Source organism: Erpetoichthys calabaricus, chromosome 2 (genome assembly GCF_900747795.2).
Source record: "Erpetoichthys calabaricus chromosome 2, fErpCal1.3, whole genome shotgun sequence".
Classification (NCBI taxonomy): domain Eukaryota; kingdom Metazoa; phylum Chordata; class Cladistia; order Polypteriformes; family Polypteridae; genus Erpetoichthys; species Erpetoichthys calabaricus.
In genome coordinates, this window is record NC_041395.2 from 269,821,731 (window position 1) to 269,835,259 (window position 13,529).

Consider the following 13,529-nt stretch of genomic DNA (forward strand, 5'->3'; position numbering starts at 1 on the left):
GGCTGACACGCCTCTGCAACATCGCATGGACATCAGGGACAGTGCCTCTGGATTGGCAGACCGGGGTGGTGGTCCCCCTCTTTAAGAAGGGGGATCGGAGGGTGTGTTCCAACTACAGAGGGATCACACTCCTCAGCCTCCCTGGAAAAGTCTATTCAGGGGTCCTGGAGAGGAGGGTCCGTCGGATAGTCGAGCCTCGGATTCAGGAGGAACAGTGCGGTTTTCGTCCTGGTCGCGGAACAGTGGACCAGCTCTATACCCTTAGCAGGGTCCTGGAGGGTGCATGGGAGTTTGCCCAACCAGTCTACATGTGTTTTGTGGACTTAGAAAAGGCATTCGACCGTGTCCCTCGGGGAATCCTGTAGGGGGTACTCCGAGAGTATGGGGTACCGGCCCCCCTGATAAGGGCTGTTCAGTCCCTGTACGATCGGTGCCAGAGCTTGGTCCGCATTGCCGGCAGTAAGTCGAACCCGTTTCCAGTGAGAGTTGGACTCCGCCAGGGCTGCCCTTTGTCACCGATTCTGTTCATATCTTTTATGGACAGAATTTCTAGGCGCAGCCAGGGTGTTGAGAGGGTCCAGTTTGGTGGGCTCAGGATTGGGTCACTGCTTTTTGCAGATGATGTTGTCCTGTTTGCTTCATCAGGCCGTGATCTTCAGCTCTCTCTGGATCGGTTCGCAGCCGAGTGTGAAGCGGCTGGGATGAGAATCAGCACCTCCAAATCCGAGACCATGGTCCTCAGCCGGAAAAGGGTGGAGTGCCCTCTCAGGGTTGGTAGCGAGATCCTGCCCCAAGTGGAGGAGTTCAAGTATCTCGGGGTCTTGTTCACGAGTGAGGGAAGAATGGAGCGTGAGATCGACAGGCGGATCGGTGCGGCATCCGCAGTAATGCGGGCATTGCATCGGTCTGTCGTGGTGAAAAAGGAGCTGAGCCGCAAGGCGAAGCTCTCAATTTACCAGTCGATCTATGTTCCTATCCTCACCTATGGTCATGAGCTATGGGTAGTGACCGAAAGAACGAGATCGCGAATACAAGCGGCTGAAATGAGTTTCCTCCGCAGGGCGTCTGGGCTTTCCCTTAAAGATAGGGTGAGAAGCTCAGTCATCCGGGAGGGGCTCAGAGTAGAGCCGCTGCTCCTCCGCATCGAGAGGAGTCAGATGAGGTGGCTCGGGCATCTGATCAGGATGCCTTCTGGACGCCTCCCTGGTGAGGTGTTCCGGGCACGTCCAACCGGGAGGAGGCCCCGGGGAAGACCCAGGACACGCTGGAGGGACTATGTCTCTCGACTGGCCTGGGAACGCCTTGGGATTCTCCCGGAAGAGCTAGAAGAAGTGGCCGGGGAGAGGGAAGTCTGGGCATCTCTGCTCAAGCTGCTGCCCCCGCGACCCGACCTCGGATAAGTGGGAGACAATGGATGGATGGATGGATGGATGGAAATTCAGATGTGAATGGTTGATAATTTGTGGATGACTAGTGGAAAACATAAAAATAGCACCTTACCTTATTCAGACTTTAGTAGCATTAAAAACAAGGAAAATGTAACTTTACATATGTTGATTTGTCAATTTACATGAATTTATTTGTTCAAATGTTGCACTATGCTGTATTTTTAAACTGTGAGCTCTGAGAAGAAGATAAACAACTGAATATTTTTATTTGTATGTTTAGCTTTTATATTTATTTTTGTCTGTTATTGAGTACTGTTCAAGTGGAGATATTGCTGAACTGAATACTGTACTGAATAATGATTGACATGCTCAGATTTGTCAAATTGATCTAAAATAACATAGGGAGGGCCCTTGTGAAATGTAAAGTTAAATGCAGAAATGTACCTTAATGAAAAATCAAAACATTTTAAAAAGTAAAAACATATATGGTTCATACACAAGCAGTGTATTGGGCACAATTCTTTTTTTTTTTTTTTTGTTTTGCAACCAGAATTGCTTGGAATATGATCCTTGAGTCAGACATGAGGTCCAACTCCATTTCTGAGAATTTAAACTTTGTATGGATGCTTAGCTTGAATTTCTAGCCAAAATAATTATGCCTATGGCCCTTTCACTCTTTGATTATGTCATCATCATGTATCTAAGTAGAATAATATTAGAAGGAATGTGATTAAAAATATAGGCCACTGTAGCTGGAGGTTGTATATAATATGTTTAAGTCATACTTTGGAAGTAGAGTTACTGTGTGGGAGTAGATTCATTGTGCTAGAATTATAACATGGCACTAACATGGCTGGCCACGCTGAAAGAAGCAACAAAGGTAAAAGGGTTAAATATTCCCACTGTTGCTTCCATGTTTTCATGTTTGTTTGCATAGGTCCTCAACGCATGCTGTTGGAGTAAACACGTTAATATCATGTTTTTGTTTTTTTTAGGCTGTTGGGTTTGTTTTGGGGTATCTAACAGAAAAGAGGAAACATGCTCATGTGTTGTGGGTCAACCTACAAGATGAGCTGGTGTTAGAGGGTAATGGCCAAGTATATATTCCTTGGGAGCCAAGCTGTATTGAACACCAGATTTTAGTCCCAGCTACCTCTCCTGAGCAAATTGAGGTATTTATACTTTCTGGAATATTTGTTATATGATAACACACTGTCCAACAAATAATTTTATATACTCTAGCTCTAAATGTCAATTTTCATTGGTATAAATTAGAAATACAAACCACCTGTAGCAGTGGATTAGATAAAGTAAAAGAATTGTTTTAGAAACAAGTAAAGGGAAGAGTTTGGCAGCCACTTTCTGGCATCAGATATGAGCTCATATTTAAACTATTAGCATTTGAAAGGTTCAGTATGGTCACACTTGTGCTATGCAAAGAGAAGTTCACATAATTATTATTACAGGGACAGATTGTATTAATTTGTCAGTTAGTTGTAATACTGCATGTCTGTCTTCGTTATGTTTTTCTACCAAAGCTTATCATATTCTATTGTTCTCTTATTCTAATCCCTGTTTAATTCACAAAAAAAATCTGGAAGGCTGCTTAATTTTTAAGACCACATGGAAACTAAAACTGCCTAATGATCTATGGGACTTTAGTAGTAATAATTAAATATTAAAATAAAAAGATGTGAAGTATCTTTTGGTATAAATAAAACCATAGATTTTTTTAGACGCACATTTTTATAATCTTTTTAATTAATTCATATTCAAATCATTTATTGTCATTATTTTATATCCTTTTAGAATAACACCTGTTTTTTTTTTTTGTTGAGGTTTAGAGGTAAATAATTAAACTCTAGGTTTTGAGCTGTGGCCTTTTTAAACCTGGGCTGATCAGACTGTCCCACCTGGATCTTGAGGGGTAAAAGTACACCTCACAAGCCTTTATATGTATGGCAGGTTTTAATGCCTCACTGCATCAGCTGCATTGTTGGTCAGAGGATGTAAAACAAATTGACAACTTTTTGTGAAAGTGCACAACTCTAAGTTTAATTTAATTGTTCCAAAAGATTTAACATTAATTTTAATGATTTTCTTAAAGCTCTAAAGAGTAATCATGCAAGTAAATAGTAATCTATAAATGTAGTAGGCCATAGCCAGCTAATAGACGAGGAAAGAAAAGAAAACTTCAGTCTGCACATGTTCTAGAGTAAATAAACCTCTGAGACATTTCATTGTAACGTGTTTGTCTCCCTATCATGTCGATGTTCCACTTCAAGGTCAGTAGGAAATATGTGAGCCCAGCAGAAGCCATGGCATGCATCACCAAAATGAGGAAGGACTTAGTAACTGCTGATCCCAACTAAGTTTGTCTCAGCTATTTAAAAAAACATGTGCATCCTCATCAATTCTCTAACCAGAGTATGTAATGCTGGAATAATGGATCTTCAGCCTTGATTTAAATCCAGAAATTGAGGAGTCAACATTATTGATTATTGGGTCGTTTTAGTGTTTGTGGTCCCTAGCGCAAATGGCCCTGCCTCCTTCAGTCATTTCAGTTATTTATACTTGGAATGTTATGCTTTGAATCTTGATATCACAGCATACACTGTTGAAAATCACCATCAATAAATTCTGTAAAGTCAAAGACTTTAATCCCACTGTCCCACATGAATCTGTTTAAGTAAATGTCAGTGTTAATAAGTATATTGTATAAGTATAGGTAAATGGCAAAAGAGTGATGATTTATGATATCCATTACCATGTGCTATCAAATAGTTTGATCGTCTAGCAGTTTGTGGTTTTTATCATAGTTGGCAATGGCACAAGAAAACTAATGGTTACTGGACATCCACAAGTCAAAAGTTCAAACAAACGTAACGTCTCCAGATCTCTTATTTAATCTGACACAGGGATTTCTAAATTTTATGCCAAATTATTTATTACGTTTCACAACATAATGGAGAGAAAGAAGTGAAAAAGTACATTTGTACATTATTACATTTTTACATTATACTCCGTCTTGTTATTACATATATAATCAATTGCTTTGACATTACAATAATATTAATTTCATGTATATACTTATGCTTGTGGTTGTAAGTGTTGTAAAACAAAATGATGAATATACTTAAAGATAACAGAGATTTTAATCACAGTTTATTCTATTTTTGGCAAAAGATTTATCAGAGTAAAAAATGGTATTGTTGCATGCATTACTAAGTTTGCTTTTAAACCACAGATGCTTATTTACTTTTAAAGGAACTGGAGACTGCTGTAAAAGAAGAAATTATAAAGTCTCAGAAATGGTTAGAAGTGTCTTCAGAGCAGAAAAAGCAGATGAAAATGTTCAAGACTTGTTTGACCGTTCAGGAGATTTTTGGTCAACACAAAAACTCCTACCCAGGACTTATGTACAGAAGGATTCCAATACCTGACAACTGTGCTCCTCGAGAGCAGGTAATGTAGACAAGCATTTGTTTTTAGTTTACTGTGGACAATCAGGATATACAGGCATGCATGCTCAGAAATCCCTTGATAACCATTACGGAGGCAGAGCCTAACAATGCAGCATCAGGTGTCTGGGTAGGGTGCCAGTCCATCTCAGGGCCCTTTCACACAAGACTACCTTAAAATCAATAATTAACTTTATGCAAACATCTTTAGAGATGTGGGCTGATAGTAGTACACCTGCAGAAAAACCAAAGCAAACACAGTTATAATGTGTCAGCAAACGAAAACAAAAAAAGTTTTTTTTAAAAAGCACCATTAATGTATAGATTTGAACAGAAGAATATCTCAAGGCACATTACACGTATTGTTTTGTTTTTTTTTACCAAATCAATCAAAATCAGGAATTGAAACAGTTACCTTGTAGGTTATACTTCAGTGCTTTGAACATTGGAGAACGTTGCCTGCATGTTTCACAGTGAACACCATCTCAGTACAACAGACTGTCATCATATATCCAAATCTAAACGAGGTATTCTAGGTTCAGTGTGCCTTCTGGCCCCTAAGAAAGGCTAGGGTAGCTTCTTATTTTTTAACATGCCTGGTTGGTCTACTCTGTTTATCTGCTTTTCCACAGGATTTTGATCGATTGATGGAAGCAATGAAAACTATCTTGGCTGATGACTCTCATGCTGCTTTTGTATTTAACTGTCATAATGGCAAAGGAAGGACTACTACAGCACTGGTTATAGCTGCTCTGACCCTGTGGCACTTTAATGTTAGTTTCATTCTCTTTGTTGTTTGGTTTTATTTTTTTCACTTCTTGTTCTTATTATTTTTCTGTGCCTCATAGATACCCAGTCCAGGGTTTAAATTCTAATCTAGTTTATTTTGCATATTATATTTCGCTACTTTGACTTTCTTCCTATATCCCAAAAATGTGTTTTGAGGTAAACAGGTAACTCTGAATTGGCCCAACATTAAGGTCAAGTTACACTAAACAATTTGTACAACAATTTTCAGTCACAGAATTCATTTACATAATCTTAGGAAATTAGGGCTCTTGTGGTGTGGTCCTGTACCCAAGGGTCACATAGTTTGACATCCCCAGTGACTCAGTCCAATCTGTCTGACTCGACAAACTCAAACAGGTTTGAGTTTGGCTTAAGTTGTAGGGATGGGCTTTGTGCATGGAAGAACTGAAAACCAATAAGCGTTCAGCAGGAATTACAATGCATGGAGTATAGCTACAAGGAAAAGGGGGAAGTATGTGTTTTGGACACTTCAAACAGAGGAGAGGCTTGTGTTTTATGTTCCAAAACAGAATGAAAAAAGAAAAATGGCCAATATTGTGGATGACATTCTTGTATCTGAAATTATGGAACTGTACCAGAAAGTTGTCATGAAATTATGTATTTTGTCATCCCTTGCGATCTGTAATTTGATAATTTTGACATCCTCAGGTGTCAAATCAGCACCTGCAGCTGTCACATTTGACATTCCCTCTGAATACAGTAGAAGTTGTGTAATGTGATGCCAGCTTTAGTGAGTGTGGGTGTGTGCATAAGTGTGCCCTGTGTAGACTAGTGCCTGTTCACTGAGTAGACACCATTTCTGGTAAGTGTAAGTGGGTTAAAAAAGGATAACACATTTTTGAATAACAATAGTTAATAGTAGTAACTACAGCAATAACTACATGACTAAAGAAAAAAAAATAACAGATGAGCTTTGAACTTTATTTCCTTTTGCACTGACACCTTGTAATTAGTTTGTAATTCTATAATGAATCATGAGACTGTACTAATTATCAAGTGATTGAAGTGACTGGTGAGTGGGGTGCCTGCGACTACACCATTAGGAAAACTGCTAAAATATAGGATGGCAGCTGGAAAATGGTAACTTCTTGAAAATGTAAAAATTACCTTAAAATATATTGCATACAACAGTGTCATATCTCTGTTATATGCTCTATATATCTCTATTTCATAATCTCTAAGTGTACTTGTCTCTCAGTGTCATCATTTAGATTATTTCAAGCATAACACTGAACAGACTGCAGACCTTTAAGCAAAAAATATTACAGATTTGACACCCAATCTCTGTACTCTGTAGCCTACAAATACAAGTACACCTTTATTTCTGTGGAATTAATTTGTAAAGAATCATTTGAAAATGAATTGTGAATGTATTTTTATGTTATATTTACAGAAACACCTTTTTTTATTTTAAGGGTTTCCCAGAGTTGACAGACGATGAAATTGTTAGTGTACCTGATGCTAAGTACACAAAAGGGGAGTTTGAGGTAATTTTTCTTTTTTCTTTAATGTTGTCCTTGAAAGTGAGCTTCTCATCTATGTTCTTTGAATATCTTAAAACGTTATAAACATTTTGTAAGTGTAGCATAGCAGTGTAGTGGTTAGTAATACTGCCTCACAGCTCCAGGACACTGGGTTTTACTCCTGCATGTATGGTTTTGCACCTTCTTCCTTTGTCTTCGTAGGCTTTCCATTGGCTACTCCTTCAATATGAATGGTTGTTGGTATTTGTTTGCCTTTTGATGAACCAGTGCCCAGTCCAATGTTGGTTCCTGCCCTGCCCACAGTAGTGCTGGTATAGACTTCCCTTAGACCTTAATTTGGATATATGGACATTCTGTTTATACTTCAATAATGTAAAAGAATGTCATAAAATACTTTTGGTTTTATACTAGGTAAAAAGCTGTCTGGTGACAGATATTTACTAGGGAGAGTGCTGTGTGTTAAGGGATGGTGGCAATGCAGGTATTCAGAATGAAAGCAATGTGGCTAAGACTTTGTGGGACTGGGTGCATGCTACTGGAAAGCCGATTGGACACATGGTGTTCAATGGGGATACAAGCTAATTGCTTGTTAATATGCAGGTGAGATCAACTTAGTTGTTTCTCATTGACATTCTGCGGGTCATTAAGCAAAGCATCTGCACCCACAAAAGTATAAAAGGAGTCAGAGCAGAATAGAAAGGAGGATTGAGAAAGAAAGAAAAAGTTAGAGTAATGGGAGAGAAAATCAAAGAGGAGATACAGGAATGTGGATAGAAGGCAAGGAAATCCCTGGAGTCGACTGTTTCTGAAATCCTGGAAACACAATATATAGCACCAATAACCACACCACTTGCAAAGTTGCCTATATAACACATTGTGCCCATTTTAATGTTTTAACAACAGCTCAACCTCTTGATCATGTCTGCATGCTGCATATATTGATTTGACAAGCCACATGATTAACTCTTTGGAAGAGTAGGCTAATTGTGTTAATGGCCTAATAAAGCAGCCACTGAGTATCTGTTAAGGTGACTATCAGCGTATTCAAATTCTTGTCCTTGGAACAGCTGAAAATATCTCTCTTCAATATAAAGGAAATGTCACTAGAAATAGCAGTTTGTAGATCAAAGAAACAAGACCTAAAATCAAAAATGGGGTGTAATGGTGCTATAGGCAGAAAGACAGACTTGGTATAATTATATGTAGCAGCATATTCTTTACTTTATGAACAAATGAAAAGTCATAAAATTCAAAGCAGTCAAAGAGTATGTTATAAGTAAGAAAGTCGTTCACTGAGACAGGACAGAAAAGCAAACTTAAAAAAAAAACACATGCGAACACAATATATGCATGCTGATTTTAATTTAAGTGGATAGTATAAAAATAAGCATTTACTTTGAATTTGAAAAGACATCAAGAAGGAACATTTGTAAAGAGTCCAATCGAAAAAAAAGCCATGGCCTCAAAGCTGAATTGCTGTGCTTTGCACCCAGGCTACACATACTGATCTTGTGCTCCATGTGAAATATCTCAAAAATAGTTTGCATGAATGAATGAGAAGAGATTTAGGAAAGGTGAGCTTTACCATCCACAGCTTCTAAAAAGCACCAGTTGTATGGTTTGGGGCAGTTGAGTTATGGCTTTGACTACATTTGATGGGTCATTGACAACTTCTGCACTACGTCAGCTATAAAGCCCTTTTGCAGTGATATGGAACATTTGTGAGTCAGCAAACAATGTGCTGTTTTCTCTTGGTGAAAACATGTGCCTTATTGTTTTCTTATTTTAATGTCCGTGCAGTGTCAATTTGATGTCTTGAAACCAATTCAGAAAATGCCATTGAATTAGTTTCTTTATGACCCTGCGGCAGTACTTTCTTTTCCCTTGCCCATGTTAGATGATACATCCTTCAGTGTAGGCTGGGCCATATGTTAAATTCATTAAACATGTACAACATATTTGATGCTTACTTCCATCCTTGAAAACAGGAGGATATCCCTGCACACCAGGTACTACTGTTGAAGAGATGCTAAGTGGTACAACCCTTTTATATTACTGTATAATGTAATGAGAAAATTACAGAAATGCTGGACTAATCTTATTACATGCAGGCCAAGTCATGTAAGTGTCTAATCATTTAATTTTTATTTTATATTGCACTATTCACAGAGCCTACCATTTCAAGGGTTTGTACAAAGCAAAAGCTGACAGTTCAGTGCTACAAGATGATTTCAAAATCATTCAAAAAAGGACAGATTGGAGGAAAACTTAATACACACTGTATATAAACATTGACTGATAATAAAATGTGTAGCAGACTAAAGGCAGCCTTTCTCTACTCCGCAACATCAGTAGGTAACTGAAGCAACACTGAACTGATGTGGGAAACTGCAAGTAAAAGTTCAAATACATACTTCCTCGCTTGTGTGCAATTTAGATTTTTTCTTGTTAACTTTGTTTATTTTATTATACAATTCCATGCACATCTTTTTATCATTAACATTCCATCCTCACATATACTGTGAGTACTTTTACTTATGTAAATACTGTCCAGTACTGTAATGATTAACATTACATTTTGTTGTCTGAATGCCACTCTGTCTTTCATGCAGAAAATTTTTTTTCTGGTGGATAGCTTAAGCACAAAAATGTGTTTTATTATAAGATATTTTCATAGATTTTCAGGATCAGCAAAAATCTTCTAAATTAAAATAAGCTGTATTGTGAGATAGTTTATCAAATAATCAGTGTCATATTTAAGAAAAAGTGTCTAGTGCGGCGTCAATTACGTATAAAGTCTGTGTTGTCTGACAGTATAGTAGAATTGGGATCAGTACAGTTGGTACTGGTTAGTTACAGAATAAAGTTTTAACAGTTCAAATGCCAGAGGGAAAAATGGCCTTTTTAAGAATAATTTAAAAGTAACGACTAAAGGAGCTTAATGAATAGAACTTAAAAGAGAGCTTCTGTTTTATGAAATTAGTACAATATGGTGAATGACCTGTGTGATAAACTGAAAGTTTGTATGGCCCATTTCCAGGTGTGAAACTATAATGAGACAAATGAAACTTTTGCAATTTTGACCAATTATTGTAAAATCACAGCAAGGATGTACAATGCTTACCAAGAGCAAAATCATAGAATCAAGAAAGCTGTGACACTTCAGTATACAAGTATCTTCTTTTGTTAAAAACCTGGCAGTTTGGTGCAGAGGGTAATGTCTCTATGCAAAGTTTTTCTTTCTTTCTTTCTTTCTTTCTTTCTTTCTTTCTTTCTTTCTTTCTTTCTTTCTTTCTTTCTTTCTTTCTTTCTTTCTTCCACAAAATTAACACTTTTATGCTCCTTCATTTGTTCTACTTTGTTTTAGTACAGTTATTTGATTTATTTGGTTATGTGGTGTTCAGAGCAGTATAAAATAAAATTTTTCAACCAGTTTGTCTTTTTTATTTTTTACTGAAAGTTATATCAGTTTAGGATATGAAAACATAGTTTGCTTCTGTGACTGCCACAGATACAGGTCAGCATTCCAAACTGAGAACAAATGAACATAGCAGTCGTTTTCTCAGTACAGTTTCAGCATTCAGTAGAATTTAATCAATATTTCCCACTCAGTCTCCAACTTGTCTGGCACCTCTGCTATAGCGACATCTTGTCTAACATTTCCATTTAGATTTTGAAATACAAGAAGATATATGGATGGGCATTAAAAGTCCTCCTTATATTAGAAAAAATGCCAATTAGCATATACTGTGTCTTTCAAGGAATTTACATTTTGCAGTACCATGAAGCCTTTGTAGTGACTTCTAAAAATTCACACCAGGTTCTGTCTGACTGAGCATATTTAACTAGTAGTTGTAGTCTCACGTAGCAGTAACTACTTTATGCTATGGTAGTGATTTTGCTGTGTCTGTTGAGGTTTTGCTGCATTGATGTTTAGGACAGGAGACCACACTGGTATTTTATCTTTTGTAACTTATAACAGGTAGTGTATAATAATATTTCAGAAGGAATGTATTCTATTTTTAGTCTGAGTCCACAGTGCTTGCTTGTGAAGGAAAGTAAATTCCTTAACAAGTATCCTATAGTAGATGCTCCTAGGACACTGAGTGTTCAATTTCTCCTCCCATAAATTTGCTCAAGCATTCAACTAGATTCTTTTCCCACATTGTAAAAGAAAAGATGGGAAAAAGTACAGAAACATCGACTGCCAAACAAAAACCTTAAAATAACCTTAAAAAAAACAAATAGCCCTAAAATCATAGTAATTTCTATTATATCATTAAGTGTTAATTCTCCAGATACTTCTTGTATTCACAAGGTAAATGTCTGTTAAAAACCATGTTTTTTCACATATTAAAAAGTATTCATATCAGTATGGAAATCCAAAACTAATTAGAATTTTTTTTAGTTTAAAAATATCATATCATTAATATAAATTTATGATACATCTATGTCAAAGTTTAAAAAATAAATTCATATTTATTATTCTACTGTATATATATATTTAGATAAAAAGAAGTTTTAACATTACTCTCATAAATTGTATAGCTATTCTAGAATGCTCCTTATTTTTTCTATCCATCCATTTTCCAAACCCACTTACCTTGAACAGCCGATCCCAGCAAGCATCAGTTACAAGGCAAGTGCAAACTCTATGCAGGGAACACCAGTCACCAGGTTGCAAGGCAGCAACACTACCACTGTGCCACCTTATTTTTTCTCCTTTAAACTATTTATTTTTTGTGTTAAAGTAGACAAGTTAAAGATACAGGAAATTGAAACATATTCATTGAAAACTTTTTATTTTTATAATTATAGTGATGCACAGTTTTAATTATGTTGTGCCAGTCTTTTCTTTCCTTCTGCTCAAGCTTTAGATATTTGAAATGAATTCTATTAATTGATTTTGAACATTTTTACAATGTATAATTTTTGTCTTTATTTTTTAAATAGTTTTTTTTCTGTAATACTACTTGAATTTCCAAATAAAACTAAATTTACATAATGTAAAATATGTGAAATTGATATGATTTCCTTTAGAAAAAGGGGTATCTTTATAGTGAAGAAACAAAATCTGTTAAATGTTTTTTTTGTTTTTTTTTTAACAGTGCATACATTGTATGTCATTGAATATTTGTAAAGAAGTGTTGGATAGTTTCATCCAACAATTCAGGAATATGTAGTGTAGGTTAATGGTGACTATAAATTGCTGGGGTTAATGAGTACGTTAATGACCTATGCAATGGGATTGCCGCTATCTAGGGTTGTTTCTTTTGTCTTCTAAATGTGCCGATTAAGACGAGCAGCAAGCAGCCAGCTATTCCATCCCCCACCATCGCAGAACGTTCACTAAGTTTTCCCAGCTCATGCCTTGTTTGATTAAATGTGCGTTGATCACCGCCAGCATGTTGTAGCACACAGCAACTGGCCACCTGCATGTTCTTGCACGCACTGAATAAGCGCACTGAATAAGACAGCGCTATATGCAATCATCAGATTCAAATGTTAACAGTTCACACACACGCAAGGATCGTCTTTCTTACATTTACAACGTGTGTACCTGTTACAATGTACTCACTTCTCTCTATGCTGTGGTTTCTGTTACACACCTGAACTGGAACTGGAAATTCTCTGATGTGGAATCAGTTCTGTATGGTTGTGGGCGTGGCTGTGAGTGGTGGACATAACTGGGAATTACTGTGAATGTGCGTGGTGTTTTGAGATAATGAATACAGCTGCAAATTACAGGTGCTTGTTCAGTGTAATAGGAACCATAGCACAGAGAGGTGTGTACACTGCAACAAGTAAACATGTCGTAAATGTAGGAAGGGCACTCCTTGGGTGAGCTATAGTGCATCTTATGTGAAAACAGCAGTTTCAGATGGGGAGTGCCTGATGATTGCATAAAGCGCTGAAGTTACTGCTCTTTACTATGCTTTTCCTCTGCATGTCCTGGAGTACAAAAGAAACAGCATACAGCAACATGTGGGGACTGGCAAGATTGGGGAAAAAAAAAACATGCAGTCGTATGTATCATGATACACTGCAGAGCTATAGCGCGTCTTTATGTGAAAACAGCAGTGTCAGAGTGTCAGATGGGGTAGGGAAGGATCCTGAACGCTACTGAGAGAATGAAAAGTGAATAAAAAAAAACAAAAACAAAGCTAAACTTTACAAATATCATAAATTACACCGGCTGTTACAGACTGAAATCAAATGTATCTTTTTATTCTAAAATAGTAAAAATAAGAGCAGTTCACTTCTCAAAAGGAAGTCAAGCAGGATCGAACTCGTGACCTCTTAATTCCCAGTCAGCAACTGATACTGTTGCGCCATGGCGGCAGTCGTAGTAAATGAGTGTCAATGTCGCACACTAAGGCGGCATT

The 13,529-nt window shown here is 37.1% G+C and overlaps 1 protein-coding gene across 4 annotated transcripts in view; it reads left to right on the forward strand.

Annotated features, from left to right (window-relative positions):
* Window positions 1-13,529, forward strand: part of LOC114647044 (paladin-like) — a 256,380-nt gene that overhangs the window by 183,355 nt on the left and 59,496 nt on the right. For all 4 annotated transcript variants that reach the window (XM_028795527.2, XM_051922927.1, XM_028795529.2 and 1 more), the window contains exons 14-17: window positions 2,384-2,560; window positions 4,656-4,853; window positions 5,482-5,622; window positions 7,075-7,146. In XM_028795527.2, the coding sequence (XP_028651360.1) occupies window positions 2,384-2,560; window positions 4,656-4,853; window positions 5,482-5,622; window positions 7,075-7,146 (588 nt within the window). The remainder of the gene's footprint in view (window positions 1-2,383; window positions 2,561-4,655; window positions 4,854-5,481; window positions 5,623-7,074; window positions 7,147-13,529) is intronic.